This window comes from Orbicella faveolata, unplaced genomic scaffold (genome assembly GCF_042242905.1).
Source record: "Orbicella faveolata isolate gen_17 unplaced genomic scaffold, um_ofav_v1 contig_1, whole genome shotgun sequence".
NCBI lineage: Eukaryota > Metazoa > Cnidaria > Anthozoa > Scleractinia > Merulinidae > Orbicella > Orbicella faveolata.
The window spans coordinates 28,560,952-28,580,726 of NW_028301536.1; the positions used below are offsets into that span (position 1 = coordinate 28,560,952).

The 19,775-nt window shown below is 39.2% G+C and overlaps 4 protein-coding genes and 1 pseudogene across 5 annotated transcripts; 2 read left to right on the plus strand and 3 right to left on the minus strand.

Annotated features, from left to right (window-relative positions):
* The first annotated feature begins 185 nt into the window (after positions 1-185).
* Positions 186-3,651, plus strand: LOC110040963 (uncharacterized). The gene is made up of 3 exons (XM_020746227.2): positions 186-475; positions 1,481-1,637; positions 2,623-3,651. Exons 1-3 carry the CDS (start codon positions 442-444, stop codon positions 3,248-3,250), a joined length of 819 nt encoding a protein of 272 aa, XP_020601886.2. The 5' UTR covers positions 186-441; the 3' UTR covers positions 3,251-3,651.
* A 315-nt stretch (positions 3,652-3,966) lies between these two features.
* Positions 3,967-12,286, plus strand: LOC110040995 (mitochondrial carnitine/acylcarnitine carrier protein pseudogene; annotated as a pseudogene). The gene is made up of 2 exons (XR_016201155.1): positions 3,967-4,181; positions 10,200-12,286. The product of XR_016201155.1 is annotated as a mitochondrial carnitine/acylcarnitine carrier protein pseudogene (transcript).
* Positions 6,226-8,057, minus strand: LOC149118674 (uncharacterized). The gene has a single exon (XM_089270618.1). It carries the CDS (start codon positions 8,055-8,057, stop codon positions 6,753-6,755), a length of 1,305 nt encoding a protein of 434 aa, XP_089126744.1. The 3' UTR covers positions 6,226-6,752.
* Positions 6,226-8,621, minus strand: LOC149118675 (uncharacterized). Its single transcript, XM_089270729.1, has one exon. It carries the CDS (start codon positions 8,619-8,621, stop codon positions 8,208-8,210), a length of 414 nt encoding a protein of 137 aa, XP_089126855.1. The 3' UTR covers positions 6,226-8,207.
* On the minus strand, positions 12,138-19,466 carry LOC110040993 (uncharacterized). Its single transcript, XM_020746268.2, has 10 exons — positions 19,319-19,466; positions 18,004-18,113; positions 17,081-17,187; positions 16,892-16,950; positions 16,554-16,786; positions 15,229-15,522; positions 14,885-15,099; positions 14,253-14,382; positions 13,341-13,411; positions 12,138-13,002 (listed from the first exon to the last, which is right to left on the minus strand). The coding sequence occupies exons 2-10, from the start codon at positions 18,062-18,064 to the stop codon at positions 12,874-12,876; spliced, it is 1,299 nt and encodes a 432-aa protein (XP_020601927.2). The 5' UTR covers positions 18,065-18,113; positions 19,319-19,466; the 3' UTR covers positions 12,138-12,873.
* Between the last annotated feature and the right edge of the window lie 309 nt (positions 19,467-19,775).

The window sequence follows — 19,775 nt, forward strand, 5'->3', positions numbered from 1 at the left end:
ATCTATCTTAATTGAATTATCAATACGCAGAAACAAATGCTGACACTGACATGGTTCGTTCGCGCGCTTCGAATTCCATTCTCGTTGTACTTAACTATTCTATGGCTTTTTTGTTAACAATCGGAACATTCTAAGCCCTAAATGTCCTTTTCATGTTGAGATGACTTACAGAAGAACCACCTGTGTTGCAGTACCGGTGGTTGTTGTGTTGATCTTGGGATTGACGATTTCTTTTAGTTTGATGACCGATGAGTTAAGGAATGAAGGTTTGAAGTTTTCACTGGCTATTTCTCAGTCAGTTATTTTCTGTCAAGGGATGACTATAACCAGGAGGATTCTTACGGGGCAGTCCTTGTTCTTTTAGGGATAGCAAGCAATTCTAAACGTTGGGATCATCAGGAAAATGAACGCGAAAACAGAGACAAAACTGAACCCCTAACCATGCTAGCAAAACGACAATTTAGAAGAGGAGTTGGTAAGTTCCTTCTTGTATATACGCAGAGTTCAAACACGGCCAAGAAAACAACGATAAGCAGGCACTGAGTTGCACTTCTCTACAATAGTTCCAGATCTCTATAACTGAACCATTATCAGTATAGGAGGAGCCGCGGTGGCCTAATGGGTAGCGCGCTAGTAGTGCTACAGAAACTAGCGTAAGCTCCGGCTTATGGACCAATGGCCTGATACAGACTTAACCTGCCTACCTTGTGTATAGGATGCAAATTTAGGGTTGGATCTCACTACAACGGCCTTAGACTCCTATAATGACGTTTTCTGTTGATTAGGAAACTACAGTCGAACCTCCGGTTGCGACCACCTCTGGTAAGCTACCGCGACCACTCTTAGAGCTAGAAGTTTGAAATTTGAGAGTTAATGAATGAATGAATGAATGAATGAATGAATGAATGAATGCTTTATTTAACGTGGATATACGCTTAGCTTGAGAACTGGTTTACAGGTATTCCACCTAATAACTAGAGCGGAAATAGGCCTCTGCACGATCCGGTCACATGGTGTAGACTTAATTATGCTGGGACGCAAGTTACACAGTGGTACTGTCAAAACAAAGGAAATTCGGGCTGGACTGGTGCGAGTTCCTTTGTTTTGGAAATCTCACGGTGTAACTTGCGTCCCAGCGTAATTAATTCCGTACCATGTGACCGGATCGTGCAAAGGGCCTATTGAATAATAAGGTGTTGTGACATTATCGCATTTCTGGCTAGTACAAGAGACGGAAATTTCCCAATGGGAAGTACAGGACTTTTTCTTCTCTCTCGCTTACGGTAGGTTTGACCGTATTGCGAAAACTCTGGGAACAAGATAAACTCTTTTTAAAAGAGCCAATTATTTGGTTTGACCATGATTGCTGTCCAATAGGGATGTGAACGATCCCTGAGTATTGATCAAAGTTCATACTATAATTGAAAAATCGAAGTTAATTTAAGGTAGTAATTGCTTTTTACTACATCCTTTTTTTAAGGTGACGAGCTTAATATATTAAAGGACAAAGCGAAAAAGGCAAATTCCGTTTACAAATGGCTAAAGAGGAATTGGCAAAAGCTATTCGTTATCGTAGTTGCCGTAATTGCACTGATAGCAGTTGTGGGAATCTACAGAAGGTGTTTCTCTGATTCAAGGTAAGGATGTTTACAAGGATGTTTACGTTAAACATCGTGATCTCTTGCCATGCGGCAACATTCAAATTTTACGGCAAAACAATTAGCAGGCGTAAAAGCCACGATCTGTTTCTAAATCTGTAGTAAGATGCGGCATAATAAGGTGTCCTTCATAAAATAGTAATTTTCTATAAAGAACTATAAATAGGTTTCTGAACATTATTGCTGGGAGAGAATCGTTCCCTAAGATCATACTGCCTTCTGTTTCTAACGAAAAAATATACAGTTCCTAACTCCTCCACTATGTGAATAATTTTTACATACTAGCGACGTCTGATCCCGTATTCGAGCAGTTTTCAATTGAGTTTCTTTAAACCAAACCAAACCAATTACTCACCAATTAGACTACTCAGCCAATCTCAAATCGAGGTAAGATCAAAACCAAGATCAAAGTAACTGTTTTCTGGCGTACGCATCATAGAGCGGTTTTCATTTGAGTGTCGAAAGGTAATTGGTTTTGCATTAATTACGCTACACGATTGGCTTAAAAAGCTCGCGCCACTTTTTCATCCAATCAGAAGTAAAATCAAAACCAATTGTAACTCACTCGCACTCGTTTTCCCGCGCTTTTCGTCAGCTACATTTAATTTCTTCGAGCTTTGATTGGTCCACTGGATTGTCTGTGTCCTTTGTGATTGGCCAGACTGATTGCTTTGGTTTTGGTTTCACGACGCTCCGATGAAAACTGCTCTAATCATGGTTGCCAATTTGTTCAGTTAACTGCGCGCGCGCGATCTAGAGAGAATACTTGTCGACGACGCATTTCCAGTAACTGTATTATTAGCCTGATTCTATCTGAGTATAAATTAGCGCCAAATGGTGATTTGTATTTAGAAACTCGTCGATCTTTTTTACTTTAAAGCCTTATAGCAGGAAAATATCTTCAAGTTATAACAAGATTTATATCATGTATATCGAATAAAAATCGTCGTCTTTTTACATTTAGCTCCAGTGGAGATGACGAAGAGCCAAGTGTAGTGGTCGTGAGAATGGTAAAACAAGATGACAAATATAACAACGAGCTTAAGGGGCCAAAGGTCACGGAAGGAGGTGCACAAGAAAGTAGTGGAAGCGGAAAGGCTACTATTTTGCATGGAACTAATAACGCTATACGTAGAAGCGGTACTGATTCAACAGTTGCAAAGAAGTTGCCAGATGCCGGGACACTTCACAGCGATAGATCTTCCGCTTTAGTACCGAGTAACGTTAAAGGGAAGATTGTCGAAAGACAGGTCACTAGGGTGAAAAGTGGCGGATTTCCCGAACTTACCAATCTCCACCTTCCCATGAACAGTATTCCTATCTCTGGGTATACAATATTTCAGCAAATTGAATGTTACAATGCCTTTTTCCATTTCACTCAGTGCATTTTCAACGCAAAAATGCCTGCGAACCAGCTCAAGGTCCAACCTACAAGGGTCTGCGAGGGGAGCACGAGTGAAGGGCCTTTTCCGGTCTACGGGGAGGTCCCTGTGATAAAGAACTTGATGGCCTCACTGACGTTAAAATATTGTGATGCTTATATTCCTACAGCAAGCACGAACACCAACCTGCCTTTGACCGTGTCACCTTAACAAAGAGTTTGCTATTTGTGCCATTGAAAGGAGAAACACGAATGGGATCTGCGTTTAATGTTTTGGACACCAAAAAAGGCTACTGCCGGGGATGGATGAAAATTGCTGTATTCAAAAGAGGGGAGTGTTCCTGAAGCAGCATTTAAATCACTTTTCTGTTCGCGCTAAGACTGGATTAAGAAAGACCAATAGATTTTTGCGTTTAGGTTAAAAACCCGTTCTTCCAATTTGTAAGAACAGACGAACTTATATGCTAGAAGTATATGTCTTGCTACCTTGTTCTACCTTGTTCTACCGAGGAGATGTAGAAAAAGGGGGTCAAAAATGAAATTTTCTTTTCGCGGAGTTTAATAGGACAGTTTCTTAACTACTGATGCTGCAGAAATACATGTATTCTTGCTGTAGGGTTTCGCTGCTATTGTCTTTATTTATTTATTTTAGTTTGTTTTTGAAATCATGCAAAATGCCTCTTGCTCAAACAGGTATAGTAATTAACAAGTGTACTTTCAACCTCACCTGTCTTGTAAAAGCTAAATGGAAGTAAAACATATTTTGTGAAGCGTGCAGAATTCATATTGGGTAAAAAAAAAAAAAAATATATATATATATATATATATACACACACATATATATATATATATATATATATATATATATATATATATATATATATATATATATATATATATATCTTAAATGGTGGTGCTTAAGGTAACAATTGCGTTTTTCATTGAGGTTTCCCTGGTTAGATTGTACCAGGTTAGCCGAACGTGTGAAGTCTGGGTACAAGTTAAATAAACTCCTCCCCAGGTTTCCTCGGTCGTTTCGAACAAAATGGCGGGCAAATTTGTTCTTGCGCAATGACTGTCTGATGCAATTACAAGAGAAATAATAAGGCTAAGAGGTACTGTACTGCGGAATACATGCAAGGGTAAGCTTCTTTATTGAACCAAGTTTATATAAAGCAAATTGTAGGACTTCCGAAAGGGTTCATGTAGGTGCAAATGAAATCATACGTAATTTGGGTGCCGGTGTGTTCGATGTAGACGTCTGTACACTATTGCACATTATTTTTAGGCTACTCCAATATAGCGAGCAAACTTCTTGTCCCTCTCCATTTGACCTGAAAAGACGTTGGCTGTGCGCTGGCGCTATCAGAATTAAGCTTCAGTTATCTTGAAGTAATTAAGTCGATCAGTCAACGTTTTAATTAGAACTGTTAGCGCTCTGGTGTTCCAGCCAACAAGAGAATTAACATTGTGTTTCCATTAATTGTTTAAGAGTATTAGCAGTAGTACATGTACGATTCTATCAGTTGTTCATTTCAGTCCTTGCATGTGAAGAATTGCGAAATGGAATTCAGCAATAGCAGTTCAATTAATTGAATGTAAAGTGCTGCCACATCGAAATTTCAAGTAAACACTTTGCTTTAATTCTGACTGTTAAATATGGAATTCCTGCGTGTGTTTTCAAAGCAGTGATATGCAAATTAAGGTGATTGAATTATGAAAGGGCAATAATCCTCAGTATTCCGCTCAATGATGTGTAATTGTAACAGTTCTCTTGAGTGAAAAATGGCAGATCACTCCCTTGAGCTGTAAGAGAGTGATTTAAAAATGAAACAAATTTGGCGATCAGGATGGAATGATAAAAGCAATAATTATTGAAATTTACCCTTGATTTTAACACCTGATTTTTCAAACAAATGTCTGTTTCCCTAGATAGTTTGAAAAATCCGGAATCCCCTTGAAGTTCAGTTTTTATATACCATACATGTATCTTTCTTTCACTAAACTGGGTGGCCATTTAAAATTTCGTTAAGAAACCCTATGTGAGGATCACACTGGAACCCATAGGAGAGGGTCCAAAACCTGGAAAACCATGTGAAAAGCTATTCTGCAGCACATATTTAGCATGTAGCTTACACATGGAAGTATCCCCTTCCCTTCAGAATCCCTTGAATTTTGAAGCCCCTTGAGTCATCAAGGAGACAGATCAAGGAGCCAGTGAGGCAATTCCCAATGGTACAAGCATTGCAACAAAACTATGATGCACATTTGAAGGTAAACTGAAGGTAGTCACTGGCATGTTTGGAGCCATGCACTCTTCAATGCAAAATATGTTAACATAATATGTTCGTTTGAAAAATTATTCCAAACATCATGACTGCTCGTTTTCAGTTGTTTAATTGCTTTGCACTCTACTAAATTTTCCGTTGATGTTATCTTCATACTTGCATAGCATTGGCAGAGGAATGTAGTTATTGAAAAGAACATCATGTTTAAAGTTTTCCTGCATTGCAGATGAACTTGGCCGTTGATAAAGTATGTCTGAGAAGCAGTGACCAGATGCCTGCTCAGACCCAGGCCTCCATCAGGGTTTGAGTTCATTTGTGAGACAGGCTACGGCACAGAGAATGAAGTTATAGTTGATTTACTTTCCAGATTCTTGAAAAGGAAATCACTGTGGCATTTAAATAGTTCTTCAATAACAGAGACCGGAGGGCTGGGACCTACAGGCCCACCCCCTTCTTTGTAGATTTGAATATCATGACTGAAACTGCAAGATGTAGAGTGCTTACACTGTATCAATACTCTGCTTTGTGCATTACAATGTTTGGTCATTTGCAGAAATATCAGGGCCCTAGCTAGTAAGAGGCAAACCAACGCACTTGGTACAGTCAATTTGTTGTTGTTTTTGTTTACAGTCATCAAAAACACCCTAAATACCTAGGATGAGAATTTAACCATGGACATTCCCTCAGTCATAATTTTCTCGTGGACATTACCTCAGACATAGCTTTTTTATGCCCCTGAATATCATTGCTTTATTGGCTAAAAAATGTAAGGTAGGCAGCATGGCCTAGTGGTCAAGGGTGCTGGATTATTGATTTGGAGGTCCCAAGTGTGGCTCGATAGGCAAAAAATGGTCATATTTATTACAATTATTTGGACCATAAAACACTCAATAGATCCTTTGCTGTACAAAATTTATATTGAACGTCCTTTTAACTTTTTATGTTTACAATCACAATTGAATACCTTACATTCCTGAGGAACCACACCCAATATACTGACCACACCTATTTCGTGCTGGTCCAAAACTAGGTTTACGCCAAAGAAGATATCTCTACAGTGAAAAACGCTACACCCTTGAAATTTTGCTTGCAGAACAACAATACTCAGAGCTGTGCAACCTACCACTCTAAGCTCATCAGTGCACATATTTCAAGTTTTATCATGCTGTAAAATAATTACTCGAAAATATGCATAATGGCTTCCAATTAAGTTCTTATAACTCTCCACTTATTCACTGGAATCTCACCAAAGTGGTAGGTTGCACAGCTCTGTTAATGTCCAAAATACCTTGAAAATTTCAGGTTGTTATCTACTATAGTTTTGGAGAAATCACTTTTCTAAGCATGAAAAACAGTCAAAATGCAGGTATTGAGAAAAATGGGCGTAAAAAGTGCAAACGTTTGTTCAGTTATTTTCTAGTCACATCAGAAGGCTCCTGGTCCATATGAAGGACCTTCTCTTGCCTCTAATGTCTCAGTGAAGCATTTCTTGTAATTTCGGAGTTGTCTGCGCCTTTTCTTGGATGTTTCTCCGCTTTTACGACGCGAATGGCGAATTCTGTCATGGTCAAGCTTCATACAGGCTTTCCTACAGTGATAACCTGGATCAATTCCGAGGGCTTCTAAAGTGGTCAGGAGTGTTTGTGAGCCATCATTGAAGTGGCCAACTGCTAGGAAGGTTGCCAGCTCTACAGTTGGTGTACTGGCATGTGTTTCCTTGGTTGCCCTTTGCCAAATGAGCGCATTGATGGCCTCGTTTTGATTTTGGGTGCCACCATGAAGGCATCTTGAAAGTAAACTTTTGTCAGACAGTGCTTCAAATGTTGGATAAATTGCATCAGCAACAGCTTCTGGAATGGGTGATTCATGGACATAATCCGCCGTTCCCTTTGAAATGTCTCGTTGAAAGCCGCACCAAGATTCCTCACCAGGAGGACAGAGATCATGATCGGGTTCTTCATCCGTTGATTTTGAATGATGCCAAATGGCCATGACAGCATTTTGCATACAATCAATCTCATGGGTATTTTGCCTTATAGCCTTGCCATAATAAACTTGCAGTTTATCAATTCTCTTATCCGTTAGCCGCCCTTTTCCACCAATCCCTTTTCCATCTGCTAAATGAGTTGTTCCTTGCCGTTTTTTCAGTGACCGAAGCCTTGAGCCAAGGCGTTTCTGCACATGGCCAACGCATTCAAGTTTTGAAATGTCTACATCACCATAGACATTTTCCTGGACAAGAAGGTTATGGGCTTTACTGTCCCCATCACCGAGAAATTCCACATACCTGGTATTGTGCTGTGCAACTGATCTTTGGAATATTGCCAGCATACCTGCAGAATCCATAGAGCCAGAAGAACCAGCAAAGTTTACTTGGCATTTGTGTTGGTGTTGTTCCCACCACTCATCAAACTCCTCAGTTCCTTCTTTTCCCCTTTTCAATTTGCACTCACCACATTCCTTCGACATAATTTCACAGTCCAACGCCTTTCCAGTGATAGTGGAGAGCACAGTAACCACTCCAAAAGATGAAGAAAAGCCTCTCTTTCTCCAGGTTCCATCTCCTGGTACTGCAATATTGAAAGTTCCTCCCTCGTCAGGCTCGTAAAATTCTTTTACTTTATCTGCAGCTCTTGACATGCTTTCTTTAGCAGTACGTTCAGCTGCATCACGCACGGCTTGGACATGATCCCTATATGCATTTTCGTTCATTGGCGGCAACATGTTCATCACGCATGCAAATTTCACGAGACCTTGATGACCGACGCCAATGTTTCTGGTCGCTAAAACAGCCCTCCTGTTCACTTCGAACGCTTTGCTGTTGTTGGCCTTGGAAGAAGTGTAAAATGACTTATGAAACGAGCACTTTCGAGTTGTACACTAAAAAATTAGAAGGGAGGCAAGGCCCATCTTTGATTCCTTGTCCTCGTCGAAAACAATATGTCCTTGTTTACACAAAGGGCACAACAACGACTCGAACACAGCGGCAAGAATGGCGATATCGATGAACCGAAATCCATTTACATGTTTCAGTTCATCTTCACTGCTCTCTTCTCTTGAAGAATCACTTGATGCTGCCTTTATCTTACGGACAGAAGCTGGTAAACTCTTGAAACTTGCTGCTTCCTCAGTTTCCATGTGCTCCTCGTCACTACTCAAGTCTTCGCTCAGTTCGGGTGAAGCCTCCTTTTTTGAGCGTTCGGTTTCTATCTTCTCTGCTTTCTTTTGGTACTGATTCCCCCTAAATTTCTTTTTCTTCCTTGGGATACTTCGAAATTTTTTTTTGGGAGGCATATTCTTCGAAATTTCTGACCAAACAATCTTCTACGAACCGATCACAACCACGTTTCACTTTCGTCTCAGAAAACACGTCATATAACCATCAGCTACCGTGCCCCTTTGAGCTCAAACTAGTCACCAGGCTCCTACAGGCTTTCAGATCACTCGTTCTCGATTTGGGAGAAAATCTGACAATAAATACCGATTCTTTTGACCAAAAACGACGCGTAAACAATGCTGGTTTCCATAGCAACCATTTGCAACGCTTCGGAAATGTTAAAATTTCTTGATTTAATCAAAGGGTATACAGCAAAAAACTAACTTTCCTTCAAAGTACACTAACTAAACATGTTAAAATTGCTTTTTCCAAAAATATGAATTTTTTTACTTTTTTTCCCTATCGGGCCACCTTAAAGTTTTCCTCCCTGCCACTGGAAGAATTTGTGTTCTGGGGTCCCAGATTCAACTCCTCCATGCTCTCTAAATAGCCAACTGGTCACCCAGTCTTTCCAGTGAGATTTTTATCAAGTTTCTGTTCAATTTACAATATTTGCTTGCCTGTTGCAGTGTTCACACAGTTAGACACCTTGGCACTTAAATAAAGTGATTTATTTATTCTATTTATTTATTTAACTGTTAGAGCTTAGGGTTTTACTATTTGTAGCTATTAGCAAATTTGAAATTATAATTATTATAATTTCAAAGGGGCCACCAATTCTAAGAGTTGTCAGTGATGAGTTAAAAGGTTGAAATGCAATGGCAAGGAAACTGTGATTTGAACAAATGGATAAAGGAAAATGTGATTAGAACAAATGAAAGAACACATGAAGAAAAACTTAATCTATATTAAATATTTCCAAACATTTTACAGAATACAGCTGTAAAAACAAAATAATTTAGCTTTGTTTAATCTGTTGTGTTAGTGATGCACAGAAAAACTGTCCACAGCAAAGGTCAGATTCTAACAGGTACAGTTGTAAAACTAGCCTGTACAGTTGAAAGTATGGAATTTCACTGTTTGGCTGTGAAACAATTCAAGGAATACAAGACATTATATGATTGTAATTTAGAAGAGTGATTTTCCACAGGTGTTGGTTACAACCTCAGAAAATTACCTTCGACAGTAAGAGTATCTGTCTTTAATGGTACCATTTTGTACGAATTCTTCTGGGTTATATGTTCCATTATTATTATACATGGAAACATTGCAAAACTGCTAAATGTTTGCGTTAAGCTATAGTAAAGATAATAACAATTTCCGAAAACAAAAGACACCATTATTTATTACTATTACTGTTGCTGTTACTGTTACTGTTATCGTTATCGTTATCGTTATCGTTATCGTTATCGTTATTGTTATTGTTATTGTTATTGTTATTGTTATTATTATTATTATTATTATTATTATTATTATTATTCTAGGAAAATTATCAAAATCAATAGAGATGTTGGGTTGCTTGATCTCTCAGACTTGTGTATTTAGGGAATTTTTCATTTTTTGCACACCCTTGGAGAGTAACGAACGTTTCTTTTGTAGTGGAAAATCAATTTTGTCAATCAATAATGCTTCATTCTGTTTTATTTCACTTACAGGCAGGAGGACAGCAGTCAATTATCATCCCCAGCAGACACAGCATTCTCCGATTAATCAGTGTCAATACCACTTCGTCTGCTTGACATTTCAACACGTGCTTGACTTTGTCAATATGGAAGATAAAAGTGCTAAAAAACACGCAGTTATCCATTCACCAATCAGCTACTCCATAGCGGGGACAGTAGGGGGCCTGATATCGGTGATAGTGGGACACCCACTAGACACCATCAAAGTTCGTCTTCAGGCCGCTGAAGCTCTTTCCCAGAGGACGAAATTCCGTGGCACAATCGATTGCATTATGCAAACTGTGAGGAAAGAAGGTGGATCCGCTTTGTTCAAGGGACTGACCCCACACTTGCTTATGTCTGTGCCATGCTCAAGTTTGCTGTTTTGGGGCTACGGAGTGGGACTGAAGCTTCAAAGTAAAGATCAAAACTTTGATAAACTGAGTTCGATGGAGATTTTCAAAGCTGGTTTATTTTCTGGTTCATGTGTAGCTGCGGTATTTGTTCCCTTCTACCATGTAAAATGTAAACTTCAAGTGCAGCAAATTTCCAGTGTGAACGCAAAATATATGGGTCCGTTCACACTAGCTCTTCACATTCTTAAAACAAGGGGTATACAAGGGCTATATAAAGGTCTGTCTGCGAACCTCTTAACTGCACCGGCAACAGGGTGCTATTTTGTGTCTTACGAGTACCTGGTAAGGGCCCTTATACCAGCCGGCACTTCACGCGATGATGTAGGGTCCGTAGAGGTGCTCTTTGCTGGGGGCATTGCAGGGATGGTATGGTGGTTAGTTGGCCTTCCGGCTGACGTGTTGACGAGTCGTATCTGGACCGCTCCAGAAGGAAAATATCCACGTGGAGTCAGGGATGCGTTACGAGAATTACTGCGTAAAGAGGGCGCCTTGGCTTTATATAAAGGCTTCGTTCCAGTGTTGTTGAAGGCTGCCCCCGAGAGTGCTGCACTGTTCTGGGGTTACGAGTTGATTTTGAAAGCCATTAATTGGATGTCCAGGGTTTTCTCGCCTTCCTTTGAGTGATTCATCATTGGAATGGAATCACTTGGGGTGACTGTCTCTTGGTACATTGCAATTGAGCCAGGACAAACAGTAACGAGTTTTTCCCAGAAATTTGCTTCTGGACGCAGATAGCAAGAAAAAAATCATTGGCAAAAGGCGCGTACGGGAGCGCATAAGCAAAAATGAAGCACAGTTACTCTTTTAAGAAGCCGCGCTCATTAACTTTTTGATAGACTTAAGTTATTATTATTGTTTTTTTTTAAGATTGTTACAAATGGACACTTTCGCGTGTTCCTTTGCTGGGTTACGTTGCATACAAAAATATTTGCACTGAAGAAAAACGGATTGAAATTAATGTCAATATTTTTTTCTGGCAAGATATTGCAAAGCAACAAACAAAGGACACAAACTCATAAAATTAAATACTGGTCAATAACTTTCAATTGAATTGTCACCAACGGAGTTTTTAATACTCATCATTTAAGAGAAGTGATGTTGTAAATAATAGTGGCTGGTCCAGACAAAGTCGGAGTCCAGGTCACGTTTTTTTTTTTTTTTTCTTAAAAAAAATAAATAATAATTGGAACGCAACTTTTAGTCTTATCACTACTAGTAACTTGTACATGTAAGACACGAATGGTTAGAAAATGGTTTTATTTTAATATTAGTTTTATGATTGAAATGGAAACTGTTTAGACATTCGGTCAGGCTCTGATAGCCTTGCATCGATATTTATCGTTTCCCTGATATTCAGTGTAAGTGCGAACGCCGACGCATTTCTGGCTGTCGCTTGTCCCCGCCGAAAAATTGACAGCCGCAAATGCGTCTGCCTTCGCAGGCTGTGTAAGTAGTATTGTTTGTAGAAAGGGGTCTTTCGGACGATCAAGGACAAAAAAGGGACGGCTACGTGAAATCATTGCAAAATGATGTTTATTGTTATCAGTGCAATCACGTATTTACACACAAAAATTACAATAGCAACGAGCCTACCAATTAATAGTCACAAGTATTTATGAACGTGTTTGTAACTTTTGAGTTTGAAGAGTAAAGGTACAAAAAATACTTCCCTTTTGATTTTACTCTGAACTGGATGGACGGATTATTTCACTCCGAGCTGTCTTTTCATTTTTCCGCTTACAGTAGCTTGCGTGCACACGTCTATTTCCTTTGCTTTCCACGGGAAAAGTGACCTCGTCACTTTTGGTGTGCAGCAGAGGAAAATAGTAGTCTTCTCCTTCCCAGATTTTAGAATTACTAAACTGGTTATCATTGCATGGAAATTGACGTGTTTTCTTTCTGGCCCTTGTTGCGATATTCATTTCCGTTTCTGATACTGACCACTTATAGAATCCACTTCCTAATCTCTCTATCTTATTCTTAAAAAATCTGTATGCAAAAGAAAAGTTGATTTTCCGTACAGTCTGTAAGATCATTACGATTCCTTGTAACAGACTGAGAAGGCAGCCGGATTACCTTTTCTTTTAACAAAAAGTCAATAAAACTTCCTAAAAACCTACCAAAGGTACAAATGCAGCATGGACGCGAAGGTTTCTCTGATCCGTAAAACCGTTTTCAGTACTTAAACCCTCGCAGTTAGTAGCTAGTAAACCGTTGCTACAATGTTTTGTTGTTGTTTTTCAGATCCATTTCTAACTCGCTCTTCCTCTCGTGAGAAATCTCTTTGCAAATACCGCCACTGATGCAGAGCCCATGATAATCATTCCAACTCCACCCCCCGTAGCAAACTTTGAGGCTCTGGTAGCTTTCTCTGTCACAACCTGAAAAAATAATACAACACAAACGTTATCCAGTTTTCTATTCTTGATGACTATACTGCTTTCCTAAAGATCAAAAACCTTCAATTCCTCCGCGCCGATATCCCCACTAGCACTAGTAAGTAACTAGTCTTTCTCCAGATATGAAATATAGCTACTATAGTGCATTGATCTGCTGTCCTAAGGCTCGATCACCAACCTCTGTTAGGGACGCCCGGACCCGAGAGGACGGCGGAAATCGAGCCTATCAAGCTATGTATGATGCTTTTAGTTCGCACAAAGGAAATAACGGTTTTGCACGGTGTGCCGTCTAGAACGTCCTGTTACTATACAGAGCTTACCTTGTCATTCATTTTCTTCATGGGCGGAGCTTGGCTGGGACAGGCGATGTCAGTGGCAACATCACAGGGAACTGCAACAAGTTTAAAAACTTTACTTTACAGCAATGATTTTTTATATTATTGTACATTGAACTCACTATCTCTTTTCGGATTGGCCGAAAGCTGTACAGTGAATTTTCGAAATCAGCGCTTGTGACGTCATCTCTGCAGATTATCATGACCAGGACGCTCAAAGTCACGGGTAATCATGTCAAGTTCGCGCGCTTTGTGTTGCTTGCCGTCAGTGAAGAAGCAAAAACATGACTTCCATTTTTTTTCGTTCAATGTATATTAAAACAATTATTAGATTCGATTTCTTTGATATCCAGAATAATCAAGGTCTAGGTAAGGGTTATCAGCCGAAGCCTTCGGCTTCGGCTGATAACCCCTACCTCGACCTTGATTATTCTGGATATCACAAAAACCTCATCCAAAGATTGTTTATAATTATTTTCTCTTAACCACAGAGTAAATTACTCGAGCAAACTGCTATGAGATCCATGGGTTTGGAATCTGGCTAAAATCAAGTGTACTTTGACCCTTGGCTAGGTCTTTGAGGCTCAATTTAAAGCACATGCTGTAAATAACGAAAAGTTTAATTTTGCGCCATTATTCCGCCTAGAAAAATACCGGTCATAATATATATTATGAAGAGCATCAAAGTTTGAATCTCTTTTTGATTGAAATAATATGTAAATCACGGTTGACTTCATTAAGCATCGGGGATCTTGCGAGCAATTTTCAAAACCAACATCAAAATATGCCGAAGAATCTTCCGAAGGAAATTACTGAAGATTTTCTTAAGATAAATGATATTCATGATGTGAACAATTCTATAAACTATCAAAGTGACAATCAGGATTTAAATCTTACTTGGTTCGTAGTAGCAGTAGTATATTCGGTTGTTATATGGATCTTCTGCAGGTCCGTAAGGAGATATACGACTACAAGCATTTGAATTTTCTTGGTCTTCGTCATCAAATTGCAGATATTCTGAAGTCACCTGAACAAAACAAAGTAAACATGATCAGAAATATTTACTTAAATTTCAGTTTACGGGCATTTACTCGTGCTGCAGTTCCTTATAAGTTGTTCCTTTTGCTGAGGGTCTCATAGTGAAAAAGCTGCATGACATCTTTGTAAAAGATTGAACTCTCAAATGGTACCTTTGTAGCACGTGAGTTTACTGCCTTTCGCTCATTTCCCAGCAAATGCAAACTGATCAATGAAATCACGGGTATCTGATCAAGTTTCTTCAGTTCTAATTTGCTTCAGCTGCGCTGAAAATGGTTCGAAATGAAAGCTGATGGAGAGGATTTTTTTCGCCATAATCATTCTCCATTAAAAGATAGTTCGATATAAGCGAGATAACGCCTATATTGAGGGGTCCTTTTCGATTTTGTCAGCAAAGGTGGTATGATCTTAGAGTTAGTTGTCACGGAAGGGCAGCCCCTTGGTTTTGCAGAGATAAATTATAAGAATATAGTTGTAGAAACAACACTTACCTTATGATATCGTACTTGTTGACATCTGTGCGAGCCGTAAGCAATCAAGTAAAATGGAGATCCATACGGCAAAGAAATGGAAGTGGATTTTTTGCCCGACGTGTTACAACAAAAATAAATGACCGTATTTTCCCCGTATATTCCATCTGGAAGTTCTCCTCCAAGGGAATTTGGAAAGTCAATTTTTGTGTTCTCGTCGTCCCATCGAATCCAACCTAAAAGCATGGAACAGAAAAAAAAATGATTCAAACTTAGTTTACAGATAACAAAGAAAAAAAAAATTGGATGAGGCCTAATCCACTACTTAAAAAATAACGAACACCCATGCGATAGCAATGTCATACCTTCTTGTAAACCAGTTGGACAAGTTTTCCCTTTCCTATAAATGCAGTATTTTTCACGCGGCCAAGGAATTTTTTCACCAGGTGTATCCATGTGTATGCAGAATTCTTGTCGTATCCCATGAGGACTCACCTTCCCTGAGAAGTGACTCCCGTTTGAGTTGAAGTTTGTGTTTTCAAGATTTTCCGAGTCTTGGTACCTGAAGCCTTCTCGCCATTGCTTATGAGGACACCCTGATCTTGGCTTAGGGAGACCGTAACTTCCTGATGGCCATGTGTTTTGAATTACAGGCACAGCTAAGATGAAAGAGAATGGATATGCTCTGTTTGGGATAGTCGTATTTGTCGAAGAGCTATCGGTTGTCTGAGTGGGATTTTTTTGTTGCGAGCTTTTAGATTTGAGTACGAGTTCGAGATCGAGTACGAGAACGAGTTTTTAATGCCAATTTGAGGGCTCCACATTTTCACGTAGTAACCAATTGTACATACGTTTTAATTTACTCTGTTATTTTGTTCTCTTGGTGCACCTGTAAGCTAGCTGGTGCGTCCTGTTGAGTCTGCTTAACGAGTCTTTGGGACGCACCGTTACCATAGCTAAGTGTGTTGTCCAAGTAAAATAAACTGTGTGTAAAATGTCTACGTCTATGTCTATCACGTCACTTACGAGCTACCCCCTTTACCTGATAGCCATGTCAGGAAAGTCGATCAGGAAACGTCACTAGTTTGAAATTCAAGCCTCGCATTCGATCTCGCACTCGTGGTCTAATGACTGTCGTTAAACCAGAGCTAACACGCATTACATACATTACTTTATTTACCCTCGGATTTCAGAGAAGCTTATGCAGCTAATATCTCCGAGCATTTAACCATCAGATAAGAGGTAGAGCACCACACAGGGAACTATGTCCCTTACTCTTTTCGATCAGTGTGTAGGTTCTTTTGCGTTCCACAGAATTAATTATGAAGAGTTGTGAGACGGGGCCTACGGTTTATCGTCTTTATCCGAGAAGACTAGGAAGTCTAACCATTTGCAGATGTCATTACAAAGGCAGCACGTTCTCCTCAATTATTTAAAGACCCTGAGTGTTGGTCCGGCCGTCGTTTGAACCCGCGACCTCCCGCACGCTAGTCCGGTGCTCTACCCAGTGAGCTAACCGGTAGACGGTAATCACGTTATCACTTGGGTTTACGACAATGTCTTAATTCTTAGGCTTACTGAATTATTAGGTTTGTGGACTAAAATTACCATTGCAGCCAGGAGATGGAATTTCCTAGGATAAAATAAACAAGAAAAGTAACAGCAACAAAGAAAGAAACCAAAAACAAACCGTGAACGATGTGCTGCTGCGTTCTATGTTTGTGTTTATGCCAAGTCATATTTTTCAGTCCTTGAACAAATAAAGATCCTTCCTTGACTGGTATCCCGTCAAGAACACCATCCTGCACCATGCTGAAGAGATTAGAAACGCTGCTTCTGACTCTTGATTGGTTGTTAAACGACAACTCAAAATCTGCTGCAAGATTTCCTTGTCTTGTGGACTTTTTAGTGGCCTTGTGCTCCCTGGATATTGAGCAAAAAGCTGACTGTTTAGTTTCAGTATCAAGCGCTGATAGTTATAATGAAGATATCAAAGATACAAAAAATATTGAAAAATTAACACCCCACCTCAACTGTGTCACCTTGACATCTTGAAAATTAGAATCATTCTTGAAGGCGTCTCGTATCTTTGCAAGGAAAAAGAATGATATTTGAGTAGTTTATTGCAAGCACTTTAATTTGTCACGCATTTCGTATTGGACAACGTTTTTCAATTTTAGAATTTAAGGTTTTTAAACACGAAAAAGAACGACTCACTGAATTTTCTATGTTTTTAACCATCATGCCATACTGGGAGCTTCCAGGTATTGCTCGAAGGTCTGTCCATTTTTGTTTAAATGTCACAGAGCCTGGGTACATTCTACCTGTACAAAAAAGTAAAGCGCAGGAGAATAACTTAGCAAATCACAAAAGATTAACTGAGTGCTTTTTTTTTTTATAGCCAGTCATGCTCTCTATGAGCAAAATGTTTGTCTCTCTACCATGCAGCCTATGCCTAGATATGGTTAGTTCGGCTTCGAAATAATCACGTGAGATACATGTAGGACTGAATGAACTGAAGTCGCAATAGCTGCATTGAAAGAATGAAGGAAGACGTGCGTTGTTCGTAAGTAAGTAAGTAAGTAAGTAAGTAAGTAAGTAAGTAAGTAAGTAAGTAAAGACTTTATTTAAAGAGGGTAGCACTAAAATAGTATAAAAATACTAACAAACCAGTGGTCCTCTAAAAATTATGTACAATACGGATGTTAAAACTATGGCATAATTATGAGATAATATAACGAATAAAAATACAATAGACAAGAGATAAAATCAATTTAAAATACAAAAAGTATAACTAAATCACAGAATAAAATGAATTCGTTTAGAATGGCTTAATAAATATAACTAGCGAACAGCTAACACGCTTTGTTTTAGGAGTTTAGTTGGAACATTGTTAGCGGAAATGCACCGAACAATCCATCGGTGGCAAGTTACTAATGCTACTGACTGACTTAGCCCATAATGTACTGCATTTAAAAGTTCGCTGAGTTATTGGCAGAGGAGCAATATAAAAACAAGTGATATGAAGAGAAGCAAAGTAAACCCTACGATTTCTTTTCCACTTTATTTCCCAGGAAGCCCATTTCCTTGAATAAGGTTTTGCATGTCATATATTAATAAGGACAGTGTTAGTTTCATACCTTCAACGGAGCAGATTTCGCTGTAAGCTAGAAGAGCGCATAACATAAAATAAATTCTCATGTCCCTCAGGGAGGCGCATCATGGCGCCGGAAGGTCCACAAGGAACAAGCTGAGAAGACAAGAACAAGTTTTTCTTTAAGCTGTGTATTGTTGAAGTATAAAAAATTTAGAAAACAATTGATGCATTTAATTTTACTTCGAAAAGGAAATACTGATTTGGCTTCCAACCATGTTGCATGACCTTGAGCCTAAGCCAAACATGATCCGTCAAATATTTGGTCCTCTCGAAAATGGCAGTACCAGAAGGAACGTAAGGTTCCGTTCGTGCCATGTATGGGGATTACAACTGCGGACAATTTCACAACTTACGTTTTTGCAATTCCCATAAAAATTTTATAAGCAAAATTGCCGGCAATGGCGATGTCTAAGGTGAGCACAAGTACGTTATCATTGCTACTTCGACTTAAAATTGGAGAGCTGAATCTGGTTAACTGTTTGATGTTGGATTATTTAAATGCCCATATTTATACCTAATCGTAGTGGCACGCCTCTGTATCACATCAGGCGAGTTTAGTCGAGCCATGGTTCGTATTTTGGCGTAATCGAGTTATTGTAATGGAACTATGTACGGGAAATGTAGAAAAAACGGTAGTTCGACTTGCAAAATGGCAAGAAATTTTAAGGTGTATAAAAATTTTACTAGCGCAATACAACCATATGCATGTATTTGCCCTTTACACTCTCGTTTTGTAAATTCCTAGGGATATCGCCTGACGTTATGCGATCGCAAGAGTTTACCTTTAATTATTAGGGATCTAAGAAGTTTGGCTACTTTTTAAAGCACATGTACTTGTTCCTCCCCCCCCCCCCCCCCCCCTTCCCTCGCCACACAGACACAAATGCACACCCCTTGGTGCGGTTCTGACGTCACCTAGTCTGACCTGCGTCATTGGAAAATACTTTACAACTGAAGCTACTTCTTCTTTATCTCTTAGCCGTGAGACACACGCATTTTGTTTTAAATGTTCACCTGAATAGGATCAGGGAACCGTGAAACTATCATCATCTAAACACCGCATATCTTCATGGGCAAATTCACCGTAAGATGAACAAACTAAAATATGAGAGTTTCTTGTAACCTTAACTTGGCCATATTCAAATAAAAAGGACAAAGAGGGGCAAAATATAGTCCTTCAAAACGCGATCCGTAACACCCAATTAGATACCAACGCGACAGAGATCGATGAATTCTATAACCTGGATGAATCTTAGCACCTTCAATGAGGCTAGACTTTCTATATTACTCTAACATACCTTTGAAAGGGAGTTTGCCAAGTTAGAATTAGTATCTGTGTCGCACGCCGCTTGTTCTATTACTGAGAAATCGCAGACTTAACCATCGGAGACGGAACTTTTTAGAACTCAAAACTAATCAATATCCTTAGTACAGGAACCGACTAAAACGAGAGCGAGAGAAAATGACATTGTTAATTATGGACGAACAAGACAGCTATGGGCATTGCATGGGCCATCACTTCTATGGTGCTGCTTTGATAAAACCAAGCAGGTATTTGAACCGATAGCGGCAAACAAAACATGTCAACATTCAAATTGTTTAAAACAAAGATCTCTTCTACTGACATCTCTTCAAGGTCCATACTTGTAACTGCTTCACTGAGTTTTGATATTTTGGTGAAATTAAAGACCCTGGGAAAAAGGTTTAACTTTTAAGACAACAGAATATCCTTTGAACAAGTGAAACGGCCAGAAA

Excerpts from the sequence above, each read along its gene's own strand:
- LOC110040963 (XM_020746227.2), top strand. The coding sequence starts at position 442 with ATGCTAGCAAAACGACAATTTAGAAGAGGAGTTG. Across the intron at positions 476-1,480 it reads ACAATTTAGAAGAGGAGTTG|GTGACGAGCTTAATATATTA; the intron begins GTAAGTTCCTTC and ends CCTTTTTTTAAG. Across the intron at positions 1,638-2,622 it reads AGGTGTTTCTCTGATTCAAG|CTCCAGTGGAGATGACGAAG; the intron begins GTAAGGATGTTT and ends TTTTACATTTAG.
- LOC149118674 (XM_089270618.1), bottom strand. The coding sequence starts at position 8,057 with ATGAACATGTTGCCGCCAATGAACGAAAATGCATATAGGGATCATGTC.
- LOC149118675 (XM_089270729.1), bottom strand. The coding sequence starts at position 8,621 with ATGCCTCCCAAAAAAAAATTTCGAAGTATCCCAAGGAAGAAAAAGAAA.
- LOC110040993 (XM_020746268.2), bottom strand. The coding sequence starts at position 18,064 with ATGAGAATTTATTTTATGTTATGCGCTCTTCTAGCTTACAGCGAAATC. Across the intron at positions 17,188-18,003 it reads CGAAATCTGCTCCGTTGAAG|GTAGAATGTACCCAGGCTCT; the intron begins GTATGAAACTAA and ends TTTTTTGTACAG. Across the intron at positions 13,412-14,252 it reads CTACTGCTACTACGAACCAA|TTCCCTGTGATGTTGCCACT; the intron begins GTAAGATTTAAA and ends AACTTGTTGCAG.